General features: G+C 38.0%; 1 protein-coding gene across 10 annotated transcripts in view; it reads right to left on the bottom strand.

The window, feature by feature from the left end:
- CPEB3 (cytoplasmic polyadenylation element binding protein 3) overlaps positions 1-17,182 on the bottom strand; it is a 232,576-nt gene that overhangs the window by 27,521 nt on the left and 187,873 nt on the right. For 9 of the 10 annotated variants that reach the window (XM_020964190.2, XM_020964192.2, XM_020964191.2 and 6 more), the window contains one exon: positions 5,769-5,883. The exons of the other annotated variant lie outside the window; for it this stretch is intronic. In XM_020964190.2, coding sequence (XP_020819849.1) covers positions 5,769-5,883 — 115 coding nt within the window. The remainder of the gene's footprint in view (positions 1-5,768; positions 5,884-17,182) is intronic. 10 annotated transcript variants of the gene reach the window in all.

The raw sequence follows: 17,182 nt of genomic DNA, 5'->3' as shown, positions 1-17,182 counted from the left end.
ACATTACTTCTATGCTTCTTCCCTAGACATTATTCACAGATGGTCCATTTGGTTGCTGGAAGAACCCTTTGGACCATATATCCTGAGTTTACAAGAAGCACCAAGTTAATCTCATGAACTAATGTACGACGAGTATGCACGACAAATAAAACTTAAGACACCTAGTCTTATCATGCAGATCTTGCCATCATTTTCATTCTGCCACAGACTATCCTATGACAAGGGCACCACATCTAGAACATAGGATTCAGCTAAAGTCTGGCTGATGATGCTAAAGATTCCTAAATGACCTTGGATAGACTAATTTGAACCCTAGTCATTTAAATTTGGTTTCTAGCTCTCGGGGAGGCTGTGTTTCTGACTACACAATGACCAAGTTAGGAAATGAACTGGCTTACATGTGTTTACAAGTCCTCTACTGGTAACTCTGGGTATTTTATTAAAATAAATTCCAACAATAGAATAAAGGCAATGCAAAGAACTATACATTCTCCAAGTCTGATATGTTTTTTTTTTTTGGCTAGGCAATGGGGTTAAGTGACTTGCCCAGGGTCCCACAGCTAGTAAGTGTTATGTGTCTGAGGCCGGATTTGAACTCAGGTCCTCCTGACTCCAGAGCCTGTGCTCTATCCACTGTGCCACCTAGCTGCCCCCAAGTCTGACATGTTCCATGAATGGAGGGATAAGTTGGAGAAGGCAGGGAGAATGAGAGGATTACTGAAAAAAAAATGTAGCTTTTTCATAAAGATGTCTTATAATTGATGGTTCAGAGCCTACCCACCTTCCGGGGAATAACTCAGACATAAGAATGGTTAAACCTCACCTTCAGGTAATGAGGAGATCTGAACTTATGAGAGATTTCAAATAGTAGTATCTTTCAGGGTCTCACATCCTAGGTCTGGGTTTTTCTAGACATTTTTCTCCAAATGTCACAAGGGTATTCATGTAGACTGGGTGTGAGCATCTTAAATACAATAGTGAGAGTTTCACAAATCTTAAAACTTTACCTCTGTTTCAGATCTGGAACATTTTCAAGACAGATGATGCCAAGGATATGCAAGAGAGAAACTAAGTCACTGATCAAATTCCTATACAACATTAGGCACATTTAACTCAATTAGATGAGACTGCTGTCAGCTTGACTGCTTGTCACAAGTAGGAAAATATCTAAATCCTCACTAGTTACCGAAATTTGATTCTGCTTAATTCTTATTGATGAGATTTCAATGAACGTTAGTTTGCCCTGGTTTCTGCTCTGTATATTAGCCTTAGTCCTAATTTGGCTTTGGCTTAATTTGTTAACCAAAGTTACCCTGCTTGGTCAAGTTGTTGCACAGCATGACATCAGCTATTAGCAAATATATTTGCTGCCTAAACATGGATATATCATGACATTGGAAAATCTTTGGACCCAAAGGACAATATAGGTAAACCTGTCAATATGCCAGCAGCATATCTCATCTGGGAAAATTTTCTTGATAGCCAATTTGGGAGATGGGGAGAAAAAAAGCTATAGCTAACTAACAAAAACAAACAAACAAACCAGGAAGGAGGTTTAAAGTGGAGAAGAAGATGAAAGAAGAGACAGGGAAGTGCCATGAATAATTTCAGATTTATGCAAAGTAAGAGACTGAAAGACTGTTAACTACTGAAAAGTGATGAACTCATTGGAAAACCATTCATAAAACATTAAGGGAAAAGAGAGAAAGTCCCAGAGAAGTGAGAAGATTCTCAGGAAGAAATTTCAGGATTTGTTGCAAAATAAAAAATACAATAAAAAGAAGAAGGCTAGGGAATTCTTAAGAAGAAAGCTAGGAAAGGCAACAGTACAGTTTCTACTATACTTAGGAAACAGCATGACCAATGATTCTACAATAAACCTATTCCCTAGTGCCTAGACTGGGAAGCCTAATAGTGAAAAGCAAAGGAAGTAACTGAGTTAACTGCTATTCAGATGCCCTGAGAGTATGAGGATGAAGACCCCTCCCTAGCTTCAGCCGGCTAATGGCAGTTCTGTTTAAAATGCTTCTTGTATGGTGAATCCTCAAGTTTGGTGTGATCTGGAGAAGCAGGACATGCACACTAACACTATTACTTTCCAGTCCCCCTATTCAGAGGGAAGCCTGCTGTCAACCTAAAAGTAATTTGCTGCTTCTTCCATCATCCTCCTTAGTCTGACACTTGCCCAGTCCTAATAAGGCCAATGAATAGGTTTCTGCTAGGCTTACCAAATCTGTGCATTCCCATACTTTGAGGCTTTGAAGGTAGAGCTAGTCTGATCAACAGGGTTCCAAAACTCTCTACTACCAGGTAATGTGTAGGAGCTGTACAGAGCATCCATTTCTCCTAGAATTCAGACTTTTTGTCTGAAAGAGGTGGGCGGGGAGAAATACATCCTATGCAGATTCTTTCCTTTGTATGCTTAGGAGACAATATAATTGGTCTAGGAAAAACTTGTGGAACATTCAAGGAGATGCCTGGAATATTCTCTGGCCTTGCTACTAGCTAATGAAGGTAAGTCTGAAGGGTCGTAAACCAAGGAAGCTATTAGGGAAGGCTAAGGAAAGATATTACTTAAGTACATATAGGTTTCTACATGTCAAGTAACAAAGACAGGGGCAATCCATGTTATGTCAAATGATCCAGTTTTTTGGTCTCAATTCAACTCAGTAAACATTTATTACTATTCTCTTTCATGGATATTTCCAGTATGTCCCATTATTAATAGTCTTTTCCCCATACTTATATTACTGCTTATAACTGTTCTAGGTCTTTGTTCAACCAAAACAACTTAAAAAAGAAAAGCCTTTCAAAGAACAACCTGGTTAGGTTAACTGTCCTAACTCACAAGCTATTTCTTAAGAAGTATCAACTGGTTTTTCTGTTTTGTTTTGTTTTGCTTTTTAGCAGTTCATTCCTGCTTAAATGGATGGGACTGTACTAGCAGCCGCATTAGTGTTAGTCCTGAGAGTGACAACCCACCTTTCGGGAGCCCTTTGGTGCTGGATTTACTTCCTTCCTCACACCCCTAGCATCTTTGCATGTACCAAGGAATGGCCAAATTGAGGTGGGTGAACTTACTTCTTTCTGTGTTCCTTTCCCCACGAATACTTATGTTGCTTTTATAGCACGATGGCACCTAATTTGGTAAGTGTTTAAGGGATACCTATATTTTTGTAGGGGAACCGTGTTGAATGTGACATTACTTAATAAAGCCATGATGAATTCCTTTAACATACTCAGTCCTTTCTCAAATCTCAGTCTGTTACTCCTTGGTATAAGGCTCAGTGCATTCCTTACAGAGTGCTATTAGAGTCAAGCCTGCAGTTGGCAATCTTTCAGTCCTTCCTGGATATTAGGGTTTTCAACCTGGAATTCCAAGGTATAAAAATTAGCCTAAAATACACAATCATAGTTGCTGTAGTTAAGCCAGTCTTTTTTTTTGCGGGGGGGAAGAGGGAGGAGAAGGTACAAGGATCTTGTTTGGCCCTGTTACTTAAGATTAACAGCCATGTAATGCAAACCATTTTTCAAACCTAGAGGACTGATTAAAAAATGGAATATGAAAATCTTTACAGTTGGTACATTGTGTAGACAGGGATTTAAAGGATCCTAAACTACATCATGTACTTTGTCAAGAAAACAAACTACACATTTTGAAGCAGTAATTTTAAAATAAACTTTTCTGGCCATAAGGGTTGCAGATTTTTGCCCCCAGAGATGTAAGGGTTTGCCTTGGGCCATCAGTGAAGGAATACTAAACCTTGTCAGGATCTGTAAAATGAAGGCAATGACCTAGTACTGTTCCTTTTCCTTTTCCACCTAAATCATCAAAGTGGGCAAGCTAAAAAAATAAATGCAGTAAGGAAGTTAAAATATACACAATAGAATAAAACCAATTCCACAATCTTGTACACTAAATTTCCCCTTAAGATAATTTCTTAGTGTCCCATTGATCAATTAACAGTTTCATTCAGGAGCAAGGTTACTTAATACTTATGCCTATAGCGAGAAAAAATGCAAAATCAGCTATTATTGTCTGGTGGCAATCCCTTAAAAGTCTACAAGGTGTAGATTTGCAGTGAGAGATTTTCTGTGCTACCCTAATCCCCTCACCTTCCTTTCCTCTCCAGATCAGGAAGTTCAATTCTTAAGGTGAAAGTGAGAAAAAGACATACCCCATAACATTTCTGGCCATTGTATCAGTAGACTCTTTGCCACCCAGAAAGGAGAAGATGAGTAAATAGGTTTAATTTGTGCCTCATAAATTGTGTAATCAACAAGGTTGGCTTAGAAATGATAGGGAAATAATAAGTTGCATTTCTCTTCATCCTGTAATACAATTTCCTTTGACTTGAACATTACTTAGCTCAGTTTTGTTTCACTCTCGTATATTTGAAATTAAATTGCTGCAGAGAATACGGAAGAGGTTTTCTCTTTTGGCTTGTTGAGATTTCTTAGTTTTCTGTGGGAACAATTTGATCCAAGACGCCTGGTCATATGGTACATATGTAAAGTTTATTCTTCAAATAGACTTCTGAATAGACTTTTTTTTTCCTTTTCCATGGTGATTTTAAATAAGCAACTTTAAGGTAGGACACAGGAAGATGGGTCTTTAAGCAGAACTATTGGAATTACAGCAGTTGAAAGTCCTGAGACCAAAGAAAAGTGAGATAGATGCTTTTGAGATGCATTTCCATAATTTAATTTATTTTACTATACTTTGACTTTTTAAAATAAATTTTAATGTTTTCTAATATAATTACACACAAATATAAATATATATTTGGTTTATATATTTATGTAGATAATATACATATATAACGGGGATATTTTTGCATTTTTTGCAACTACATGCATATTTCATCAGTGTTATTTTTCCTGCATAATTTTTTTGTGCATTAAGGATATTACCATTAAATGCTTTAGAAAAAATACAATTTAAAGAACTAAGTTGTTTAGTGTAATTATTTTCCATGAACTAATGCTGATTAGGGTTATTATTTATTAAGTCTGCTTTGAGGATTTAAATTTAAAATTTATCATTTCAGCATCAATTCAGTGATCCTACCTATAATTACAGTTAAACACAGGAAAACCATTTCACCATTTATTTAAATTTTAAAAATTTTAAAATTTTTCATTTAATTTAAAATTTAAAAAATTTAAAATTAAAATAAAAAAAAAACCCCAAGGCTAAAACTAGAAATCGAAACCAAAATTAAAATTCTCAGAAATAAAAGTATTTTTGTAAACTCCTCAAGTCCCAGAAATAAAAAACAAACTTACTTAGTAAGAGTTTCAAATCTGATTTCCTAAGACAGAATGTTTTATAAGTAGAAAGTCTTATTACTGTAGACGACCAGGTGCTATAGAATACTCAGCATTATTCCATAGCTCATTACTTACATCCTCTCCCATCTAGGATAACACAGCTGACCCATCATCTCGAGAAGCTGTGCAGACTGTAACTTCCTTAAGACGTATGTGACTTTATAAGTAAGCAGTAAACAGAATTCATACCTTTAAAACATCCATTCACTAAATAACTAAAGATGTTTTCAGGAAATTCAATCTTGTGCCATAGAAAATGGTAGATATAGGCATCAAACTCAGAATTTTGAGGCAGGCAGGCAGGCAGCCAGGCCAAATTGGCCCGCTTTAGAAAGTGGACAAACCCACAGCCTTCTTTTTAGATGCTGCATACAGCAGATGGGGAAAACCTGGAAAATATTTAAGACTAAATGTTTTTTACTATTTCCACTCACCAGCTCGAAGGGGTCGTGGAACTCCCCCAACAAAGATAGTTTTTCTGGGGTCCAAAGGCTGAGAGCCATCCATTACAAAGTCACTGTCACTTAGGTTCCATGGTCGAATTTGCACCTGAAAAAAAGTTGTTTACTTGGTCCTTACTTCATTTCCAGCAACCCCAATGAGAATAAGTTGACTCTAATGACAAACCCACTAAATTTGTGAATTGTAGTGTGTTTAACCCAATTTGAATCCAGTAAAACAGAGTTCACTTCACCTATATCATATCTTCTACTATACAGGGCTTTGAGGGTTCCACAGACAGGTATGATACCCCAGTGAAACTCTCAGCACCCCACAGGATCATCTTTGGGAGACTGTCTGTAGGTCAGGAAAAGGTATCTTTTCCTGACAGATTTTTCCAGGTAGAGGCAGTAAAACCATGGCCTCTGGTTTGCAATCAAAATCTACAGTGTTTCCAGTCAATTTCCCATTAGCCACTCTGATGGAGGAGAACAAATTGATTCTGGATTATTCATGTAGCTGGCTTTGTAATTCACATACCTCTGAAAATAATGAAGCCATAAGGCAGGAAGATTAATGTACAAGACTCATTAACATTTAACAAGTTAACACACAGTCACAAACACAGATACCGAACAACTAAGATAGTATTAAGAACTTTTGTTTCATCAGCATTTCCTAGGCTTGTCCTCTACAATTCAAAGCCCAAATCCTCCTGAATAGGACTGAATAGAGCTATGTCACTTTGCCAGTACTGATAGTAACAAGAATCTTCAGAGCGGCTAATAAGCCCCCCACTAAAATCAGTTCTGTGATTTCCTGTATTTTGCTTAAATTCCTATATCTGTGTATATGCTCATCTGTAATTTGATTAGATATTAGTAAATATAAAATGTCATATAAATGCTAGCTATTAGCGATTATTATTTTGATCATAGCCATGCTTACAGACCATGCAGGATGCCCAGGTGCACCCTAATGTCTCAAAAAAAATCTGTATTTTTTTTTACTTCTTTATAATTAGTTTTGTTGTGAGTGTTAAATAAAAGTTCAGCTCAGTTTTAATTTCTTTAGTTTTTTTTAATGAATAAAATGGATACCCTTTATGACTGAATAGTCAAACATTCACCTTAAAAATAAATTTCCTGGGTACACATACATGAAACATATTTGTGCACATGTCTGTTATGGCCATCTGCTTATTATAAGTAGTTACGGACTATAATTTGGAAGTTACAACTTCCCCACACTCATCACTGTTCTCACTGCTAGCATTTTCAGACTCCCTTCCATATGCTGAGAAATTAATGACAAAAGAAGTTTCCAAGGAGTTCCTTCATCGGACCCAAGGAGTAGAGCCTCTTCATTTCTAGGGGAATATTTCCCATCCTCTGCTAACAGAAATTTACTGAACTGAGACTTTGATACCTTTCATCTAAAAGTCATTTTAAAACGTTTTCATCCATGTGTTCCCAAAACTTCCTTGGTAATATCACTTTAGTTTAAGATTCACTAGCCCAAAGGATCATAGATCTAAAACGAGAAGGGAACTCAAGGGTCCCATAAACTGAACTACTTACTTTAAATTATTTAAAATAACTTTTTTTAAAATCCCCAGCATTTCATCATTATTTTATCTCAGTCTACTAGTCACCTTAATTCATCAGAGACTTATCAAATAATATTTATTCTTTACCTAGAAAGCTTTTAAATCTACATTTTGAATGCTATCATTCTGGCTGAAAATAGACTAAGCATTTATTGAGCACCTAAGTATTTTGTGCTTATATAACACTGGTGGGCACTGTGAGTGGGCTACTTTTGTTTTTTAAGGATAAAAGATGGACTCTACTCTGCAAGTGCTTACAAATCCACCTGTGCATGATTCTGATGGAAATAAAAGATGGATGAGGCTGAATGTTCCATTCCTTAAATAGCGTTTCTCAGCTTTCTCCAGGACACACATGAAAAATCAAGTTTGTGTACCTATTGCAGAGGTTCATATAAAATAGCAGCAATTTTCTTTCTCTGTTTGGCTTCTGTCCAGAAACATTTTTGGAAGATAACACATTTGCCAAAGACAACCCAATGCCATCGACATCGTCAAGGTAAGTTACTTAGACAGAAATAGACTTGGCCAACTCCTAAAAGCTCCTATACAGCTCACTCTCATTTTCATTTTTCTATACCAAATGACTTGTTGCTGCTTAAAATGGATTATCTGTCAAGAGGAGTGCTTGAGAATCTATTTCCTTTTCTGAGGCAAGGAAATTTTCTCTGCTCTTTGCATACACAATGATTTTGTAGGGATCTAGAAGGATCCATCCAGATCCTTCGCACTTAATCTCCTTGAAGAGTCTTCTTGATGAATTTCAACTGTCTGAACAAGCTACTTTTGCCCACTTCTTTTCGTATTATAGTTTTATGAATTGTGTAAACCTATACATTTAATATCTCTTTAGGATGTCAAGTTTGCCTTTAATTATCCAAACCAAGCACTCATGTCTTCTTGATAGTCTAAGAATTTGTGAGTTTAATGTTAACAATGAAGAAATAGGTTCATTCATATGGCACTTTAAGTCCTTTCCTCACAACTCTGTGCAGTAGGTAAGATGTCATCTCCTTTCCAGACACAAGGAAACTAAGACTCGGAAAGATTAAATGACTTACCCAGGGTCACACAACCAGTTAAGTAGTAGAGCACAACTTGAACCTAAGTCTTCTGGCTCCAAGATGAGCATTCATTCTACTATCACAAAGCCTCTCTTTCTTATTCTTACGTGACATCTCTTTTGTGTACACAGTCTGGTGGATCCTATATATGTCTTCTCTCACATATAGTCCTTCTGTTTGCCACATTAACCCTATTATAAGCAGCCTCAGGATCTGGCAAGAGTGTTTAAATCATCTTGGGTAATGGAGAGTTAGAAATGGAGCAAAAGGCATTTGTCTTAAAAAAAAATCCACAACATGAGTAGTCTCTGTACCCACCTCCCACTACTGTGGTTCCCTTCTACCTCTCAAAAGAACTAATTCACTGAGTATCACACTTGCATCCAATGATGCCCTGAGAGAACTGCTACAACATCACTGTCATCACAAACATGGACAGATGTGAGAATACACAGGGTTCTTCTAATGCTCCATTGTAGATCTGAAAAGCTGGGAGGACAGGAGACAAGTGTTGGCTCAATGGGCCCTATTCATACACGGCACAGTTCAGGACTGCTGCCAGAAAGCAGATGTGATAAGTGCCATAGCTCCATTATTTATGGCCTCTCCTCCTGGAGAAACAATGACATCACCAGCTCTTCCACCACAGCACAGCAGCTCAAGAGAGCATTTTCAAACTACCCAGTGATGACACTGTCAAGTTCAGTCAACTCTTGCCTCTCTATGAGGCACAGATCCCCAGGAATAGGTAGATATTTAGCCTTTTACCTTTGAAAAAATCACTCATGTACAAGGGTGCTCACTATCACATGAGGCGGTTTCTCTCTTCTACCTTTATTCCCCTCTTTTGGTGGTTATTTTCCAGAGTGGTAGCCTTTACCACTTTGTTACACACAATCTTATCTACCTTAGCTTAGGGTTGAGATGTGATTACCATTTTGCCACTGTTAAATAAATAGACTTTCCTTTTTAATATCGACTATGTATATTTAGTGACAATGCTTTATATCTCTGTTATTTGTTGCCACAATTCAACTGTCCTATACTGTGCTTTTCATGGTTAAAACACTCTCTGCTCATCTAGGGAAGCAACCCGATGTAGCTTTGGAAACAGTAATTACACCAAACCACAGCAACGACCCTACCCTCCCTTCTGTAACACTCTAAGGTTTACAAAGCAGAGGTGAAGGATTGCTGGGGTCAACTGTGGGAAAAGTTACACACAGGAAGAGGGACTCCTGGACCTCAGCAGTTCTACTTTTTTTCTTTTTAATTTATTGATAACGTTTTGTTTTGACTCAACACTTTCAAATAGATACCCAACCAGCCCATTACAAATTTTTCCCAGAGAAATTAAGCAAAACCACTTAATAGCAACATCTTAGGATTTTGGGGGCCTCCTGTGAATCATATGTGATTTTCCCCTGTAGCCCTGGGGCAGGGGCAGCCACTAAATGTTTAAACAACCAGTTCTCAGGGGGCATTGAGGGGGAATGTATAGAGGACACACTTTTAACTTTAACTTGCATTACTAACATTTTCTCCATCACTTTCTTATGCTATCAATAAAACAATAAATCAAACTCTGATTTCTTGCATTTGCTGATTTCCGAAGTGCAAATGCTCACAAGGAAAATTTAACTATCAGAGCTGACTCCTAGCACACCCCTGTCCTGGAGTCACTCATGCACTAAGTGTTGCATGGGAAAGGTCCTATATGTCTTGCATGAAATGGACTACATGGACTGCTAGTTCTAAATACATTGCATAGGTTTTCCTGGATCTATGGTTTCATCATCAATGTGGTTCTATATGGATGTTCCCCTACTAAGAGACATCATGTAGCCTCTCTGCTGCCTTCTCATCTTGTGCTATTCCTAGACATGACTCTCCATAAAATTTTCAGATCCACTCACAGCTTCTTGGAGACATGGTTCTTTAACATTTCAATGGTACTCATGAGACACTTGAGCTATCTATTGCCTTTCATATTCATTCATTCATTCTCTCTCTCTCTCTCTCTCTCTCTCTCTCTCTCTCTCTCACACACACACACACACACACACACACACACACACACACACACCCTCCTTTTCATCCTCAATGACGTCTTATACTGGTGGTGTCAAGCTAAAAAAAAAAAATTCCAGATCCCTGCTGGCTGCATATTGACTTAGAAAACAAGTTAACATTATTTATGTTGTACTGAATTTTATTTATTTTGTTAAACATTTACCAATTACATTTTACTCAGGAGTTTTATAGCAGCTTACCACCAGTGAGTTTGACACCTCTGCCTTACGCCATATCTGTTGTACAAATGATCACTGGTAGTATGCAGTAGTCTACATGACCTCCATGCATCTTCCCATTGCCTTTTGTGTTACTTGTAATTTTTGGTTTTCTGAAAGTTCACATCTGATGATTCCCAGCCATGCAGCATCCATGGGAGAATTGGATGTTTCAAATCAATGAAAGCACTACGCAATCTCCTAAATGTAACACAGACTGATATTCTCCTCTCACTCAATTCTGGGCCCAGATCAACATCCATCTGCAATACTTGGTCAAGATATGTATACGAACAACTAAATCCACTGGCTGGCTGTCCAGCTGCATTACATTGTCTTAGTAATAAGACATTTTTGTCCATGTTTTTTCTATATGGAGAATTATGCCAATCAATTACTTGCAAAATAGTGAGGATTTCAAGAACACAACTCAATGTAATTGGAACAAAGTCATCTACAATTAAGCACATTTGTGGAACTTCTATTTCAATAAAGAGTCCTTTTGTTTGAACTCTATGCAGGTCTTTTTTCGTGTTTATACAATGTATCCACCAGTGTCATGCCTCCCCGTTTGACACATCTCTTGAGGTTACTAATCTGTGAACAAATTCATTTTCATGGATGTATATTGACATAGTCTTGTATAATCCTGGTGTGCACATGGGAGACAATTTGTTTGAAGGCACTTCAAGAATGCAATTTGTCCATAGTCAAATGCTTTCTTCCCCCTTCATTTCTCCAACTGAAGATGAAGGACTTCTTTACTCATTCCATGTATTAAGTGGGAAGGGCCTAAAGGCACCCCTTCCTGTTCTCATTTTAGGCCACCATTCTAGGTGCACAGAGTAGAGTCTCTCATCTAGAAGCTTGGGGAGCCAGGGGGATCCAGGATCCCAGTCAAGTACTACAACCAGCCCAGCAGTGAAGCCCTGGGGATTCCTAACTAGGGGGCTTTGGATTGAACTTGGTGGACTAATGCTATGAAGGAGCTAAGCTATGAGCCTACTCCACCTTCCTCTCTCCAGAGAACCAGGTAGTATAGGAGAACCTTATGTCCCTAAGGAAATAGGGAGGTGGGATATTTGTACCTTTATTCTTTCAACATCTTTAAAGTAAATATACCTTTATAAAAGCTTTAAAAAATCAATTCAACAAAAGACGGACTAGGGTTTTCATATTTTTATATTTTCCACTCTCAATCAGTTACATGAACACAAAGATGTAGTCTGTCATAAAACAAACAAAAAAACCTATGAAAATCTGCCTGCCTTCTTCCATTTTCCTCTTGGATAACTTTGAAAGTGTGGAAAGGCCAAATACTCTTAGAGATGTGAAAAAGAATGGACATGGATTGGTAGCTGCTGATGTCTCCTTGGTCACCCTTTTATTTTTTTGACAGAAACATAGTCTGTGATTTTCTTTCTGTGCTTTTCAAATCTTTCTCTCCATTGGAAATATTGAAATTTGATTTTTTTATTAAAATTATGATGCCTCCAGCATGGATTTGGTCAGACCCAGCCAAATCTTATTATCTTAAATACCAATGCCAATACCTCTCCACAAAATATTTTGGGTATTTAGCTGGTTGCATCCAAATGTGAGCATTTCACTATCATCACCAATTAGACATTCATTGAACTTTTGGAGAAAATACGGCATACTTAGAAAATGCTTTAAGGTAGATCTCTGAATAGTGCCAGTCCCCTGGAGGAGGTTTCACGTCATGAAATCTACCTTTGTTTGTATTATTTAAGTAGTTGCTTGAGTTCTGAACTAGTTTTCTGTTTCATCTAACTGTCCCTCATCACTTTATTTGCAATCTTCACCACACCTGATGCCATACATCAACAAACATGCTTCAGATATTGAAATTAATGTCCTCCCCTCCAATAAAGTTTAAAGAATAGAAATCATTACTGTCAACAAATAGCAGACAAAGCAACTTGAATGGCATAAACCATGAAAGTCCTTTATTCTCAATAGGGAATCAAAGTTTGGGACCCTAGGAATAATGATTACTTGAACAGTTACTAAAGCTTTATGCCAAATAAGATATTTTCTCATTTAGTTATCAGCCTAAGGGAATTCCTTGCATTGAAATGCACTTATAAGAACAAAGAGTACACACAGTAAATGTAGATGTAGAGGCCTCTCATTAACTCCAAGTTTTCTGACTACACTACATTGAGGATGTGGTACTAGAATTCTGGAGATAAATACTAGACCTCTGCTGCTAAAGGGAAAAATGATGCTGCTACCTGTAAATTTCAATTGGATATACTGCTTTGGCTGTCAATGCAAGCAATAGAAAAGCTTAAAACTTAATATGAATTAAATATGTTTCAAGCAGTTAAGTTGGGACAAAAGTCACCTGTCGGCTGACAGTGCAAATCTTTGAGAGGTACCAAGAATTCACAATGACCCCCAAACAACACCATTTGACAGAAAGTGTGTCATTGGAGGCACATTAGGAACAAGTAGCCCAATTTTAATGAAAGCAATTAAAAAAAACCCCATACTTTAATCCTTCCACAATGTTTTATTTTTCCTCTGATAAATTTAACCTAGGGGTTTGCACACATTCTGGAATCTCCTTTCTTCCTACCTGCATATATGCTTAGAGCTTAGTTAATTCCACCTAAGGCAATATTTCTCCTACAATCCATCCATTTTAACCTCTTTCTTTTCTTCTACCTCTCTTAATCCTTCCCTGAGTGTAATTCTACTTCTCTTAATTCTACCTGAGGAAAACCTCTTCCTCCCTTCATTCAATTGCTAAGAGGAATATCCCTAATCATTACTGCCAGGTCTACTAATAGGGCAGGTGATATATTTGGAAATGAAAAAGAAAGATGTATATTCTTAAGAAAAATTAGACAGTCATCTGGGCCATCAACCTCTACAGCCCTTCAAAGTGCTTAGCAATTCCTTTCAGAATCTTTAGTGTCCTTCTACTTGTTCATCCTATTCTAATTAAAATCAATACCAGAATTCAAAAAAAAATTGCATTTTAATTTGGTTTGGTTAGCAATACCACAAAATAATCTTTTATTTGCTATTTTTAATTGTAAATATATAGTATTTCAGTTATGTAGGCAAAGAGGTTTTGCTAGTAAATCTACTGATCATAAGTGCCACTTTCTACAAGAAGCTCTTCCTAATACCCCAACTGTTAGTGCCCTCCCCACCTCTGTTGTATTTATTCTGGATATATTTGTGTGTATGTGCATGTCTCCCTCAATAAGACGGAAGTTGCTTGAGACCAAGGGTTGTCGTTTTTTGTCTTTGTATTCCCAGGGCCTAATGCATTTCCTGACACATCACAAGTGCTTAATAACTGTTTGGTGGCTGACTGATTTCTACAGGAAAATGTTTTCATGGTTCCAAGATGCCAATTTACAAATCAACTTCAAGAACAAACTTAAGGTTGAAGCCTGCCTATAATGCTTACAATGTTAGTCCACCATTTCAAATGTGACAGAGACCTTAAAGAAAGAGAACTGTGGGGATTTGGGGCATAATTTTCCTCCCGTAAGATGTTAAGCTGATGGTTGGTGATACAGTTCATAGCAGCTCTATGTTAAGATTCATTTAGATAATTAAGATTATTTACTGGGGCATTCTTGCCCTGCAACTAAGTTGATCTCTAAGCATTGGGAGGACTTGGAGTCGAGGTCAGGGACAGAAGTGTGATGATGGCTAAAATAAAACTGGTAGCCTGAATGAGTCAGCAAGACTCAGGTCTTCTGTAATATCACTGCAACAGCTGAGTCAGAGGGCTAGAGGAGTTGGCCCTACCCCAGCCCTTAGCAATTCTATTTTAAGCAGCATGACCCTCTTGGAATGGGGGGTGGAAGGAGGTGGAGAAGATAAGGACAACAATTTTTTTCAGGGCATATCACCATAGTAGTATGTGTCTTTGGGAGGCACTCCACAACATTCCTCTGGTGTCCAAGAATCTAATAATCTTGATAGATGATACATGTATAGTGAGTTTAAGCTTTTCAAAGCATGTTCACACATAATTATGTCACTGGATCCCGGGTTTCCCCACACTATCAGAGAACTCCCTGCAACCCATCCATTTAAGTGGTCACCCAGCTGTCCGTGACATTTTTAGATCCTAGTAATGACCTATTATTCCCATTTGCTATTTTCAATCCAGTGAAAAAAATACAAAACAACTTTCAACATTTATTCCTAGGATAAGAGATCTATTTGTTTTTGTTTGAGGTTTTTTCCCCTGGGTAGGGGGGAGTAGTATTTCAGTACCCTGAAGATAGAGGGGTTGGGATGGAGGGAGAAGGGTGGCAGGAAAGAAGAATAGATTACAAGAGCAGCCAATAGCTAGGGCGTAACCATTAATTAGTGCCACCAGGACACATGGCATTCAGAGCTGACACTTTAAAGACCACCCCCTCCCCTGGGATTCACTTAGGTTTCCAAGGTCAAACCTAATCTGGCGAAGGAATAAAGGGCCTCCAGAGAAGCTATGAAATTCTCTGACAAGTAATCCTTCCCTTCTCTTCTCTTTTCTCTCATACCAAACAGATTAGAACTCCAGAATGAACCTGGAATGAGTTGATCCATTGAGGAAGCTACTCAGACCAGCAAAAGTCCTCCTAGAACAGCTACATGCCACAAGAGTTTCCTTAAGCTTGTCTTTGTACAGACTTGAACCTCAAGAGCTAACAGAAGCATCCTAAGGTTACCAGTGCATCCTGTTGCCCAGAGGCATTTGTGCCAGGGCTGCTGAGGCCTGCTTGATGGTCTGTCATACTCCATCACTGCCAGTGTTATAAGAAAGAACAGCAGACCATGATAACACCCTTGGGATCCTGCCAGATACTGATTAATGATTCAAATGGAGCATTCTGGATACCGTTTCATAATGTTTCCAAACCTCGGACTGGGCTTATGCTTTAAAAAAGAAAACAAAACTGCACCTTGAAAAGTGTCCTAGATAATTTGGTGGTTAATGTTTTAGTTTATGAAAAATCATATGTTACTTTATAATAGAGGATAATTTCTGTTTGATGACCAGGAGATATCAATGCCACAAGGTGGTCCCCCAGCACTGCCTGTCTGCCTGGGGAGCATGGCTGTGTTTTCCTCTACTCAGTAATACCCTTATCCTTGGGCTCAATGGCCCAAGACATATCGTTCTTACAGATATGGAGGTTCGTTTTGGCTCCTCATCTACCAATAAGATTAAAGTTAAGCACTGATAAGAGTGTGTTCTGGGGACTAATGTTAGTGACATTCTGATCAGAACTGGTCAGCTCTGTTCATAATCCCAAACGTGATGAAGAGAGTTCTCCTGGCCTTACTCCTGATTCACTAGTCAGAAACTGCAAGCAAGTCACAAAACCTCTCTCTATGTCATATTCCACGTTTATAAAATGGGGATAGTACTGCTTACCTTCCATGGTTATTGCTGTGAATGAAGCACTTTACCTAAGTACTATTTTTTTAAATAATTGTAACCAATTTGTTAAAAGAGATGATAAAGCATCTGCAGTGGTGACTTCAACTTCTACACCTCATTTAATGCTGATAGAATTTATCTGTTTAACAATTTCAAAATTATTATACAAATCAATAAGGCATTTGTGGATTTTCATCTGAAAGGGTTCCCCAAATCTCTGAACCCTCAGCTGAAGAAGATTCTCTGTAATTCAGAAGTGTCTTAGTGGCCATGTGCCCAGGTCCCTTCACTTTCAAATTCTTTTCTCTGGCTCCTCTCAATAGGTCATCACATACCTCCTCAAGAGATTTAAAACTGAGACTTGTGAAAGTGATTTGGACTGAGGATGAATGATTGCTTCAGTTTCCACAGGTGTCTTGCCAGTGTCTTTGAATGCCAGGGCTGCAAACGTGACTTCCTGACTTCCTCCTTGATGAGACTGAACAGCAGAGAGACAGGAGGAGAAGAGGCTGGAAGCACCAGCTCCATGTGGCTGCAGGGATGATCTCTTCCCCAAAGGGCCTAAACAAGTGCTTTTTAATAGACAGCCCAATTATTTTCTAGACTACTTAGAAAGTGTGAATGTGCATTACTAGCTCCTCTTAAAAAGAAGAGGATGAGATGTCTTATTGTCTAGAAAACTCAAATGGCTTTCACATGATAGCTGACCATTTGCCACACTCCAAATCTGCATTCACTCTGATTTCCTTGTTTTCTTAATTCATTAACACAATCACTTCTGTACCTCTTAGATCAAGCAACTTCACCTAAGAGGCTATAAAAAGTATCAAGGATAGTGATATCCAGGAGTACAAACAGTCTTTTACTTACTCCACTGAGCTTCTGACCCAAAGCAGTTAATTCAACTGACCAAGATGGTCTGGTACACGGCACAGATGTGTTATTTCAGGATCAAGGTTTGTAAGGGTTAGTCTGACTTGCTCATTAGAATTTCACCGTGGACCTAATATATGTA

Source organism: Phascolarctos cinereus, unplaced genomic scaffold (genome assembly GCF_003287225.1).
Source record: "Phascolarctos cinereus isolate Bilbo 61053 unplaced genomic scaffold, phaCin_HiC Scaffold_3;HRSCAF=262, whole genome shotgun sequence".
In the NCBI taxonomy this organism is placed as follows: domain Eukaryota; kingdom Metazoa; phylum Chordata; class Mammalia; order Diprotodontia; family Phascolarctidae; genus Phascolarctos; species Phascolarctos cinereus.
This window is presented reverse-complemented; position numbering and strand designations above follow the sequence as displayed.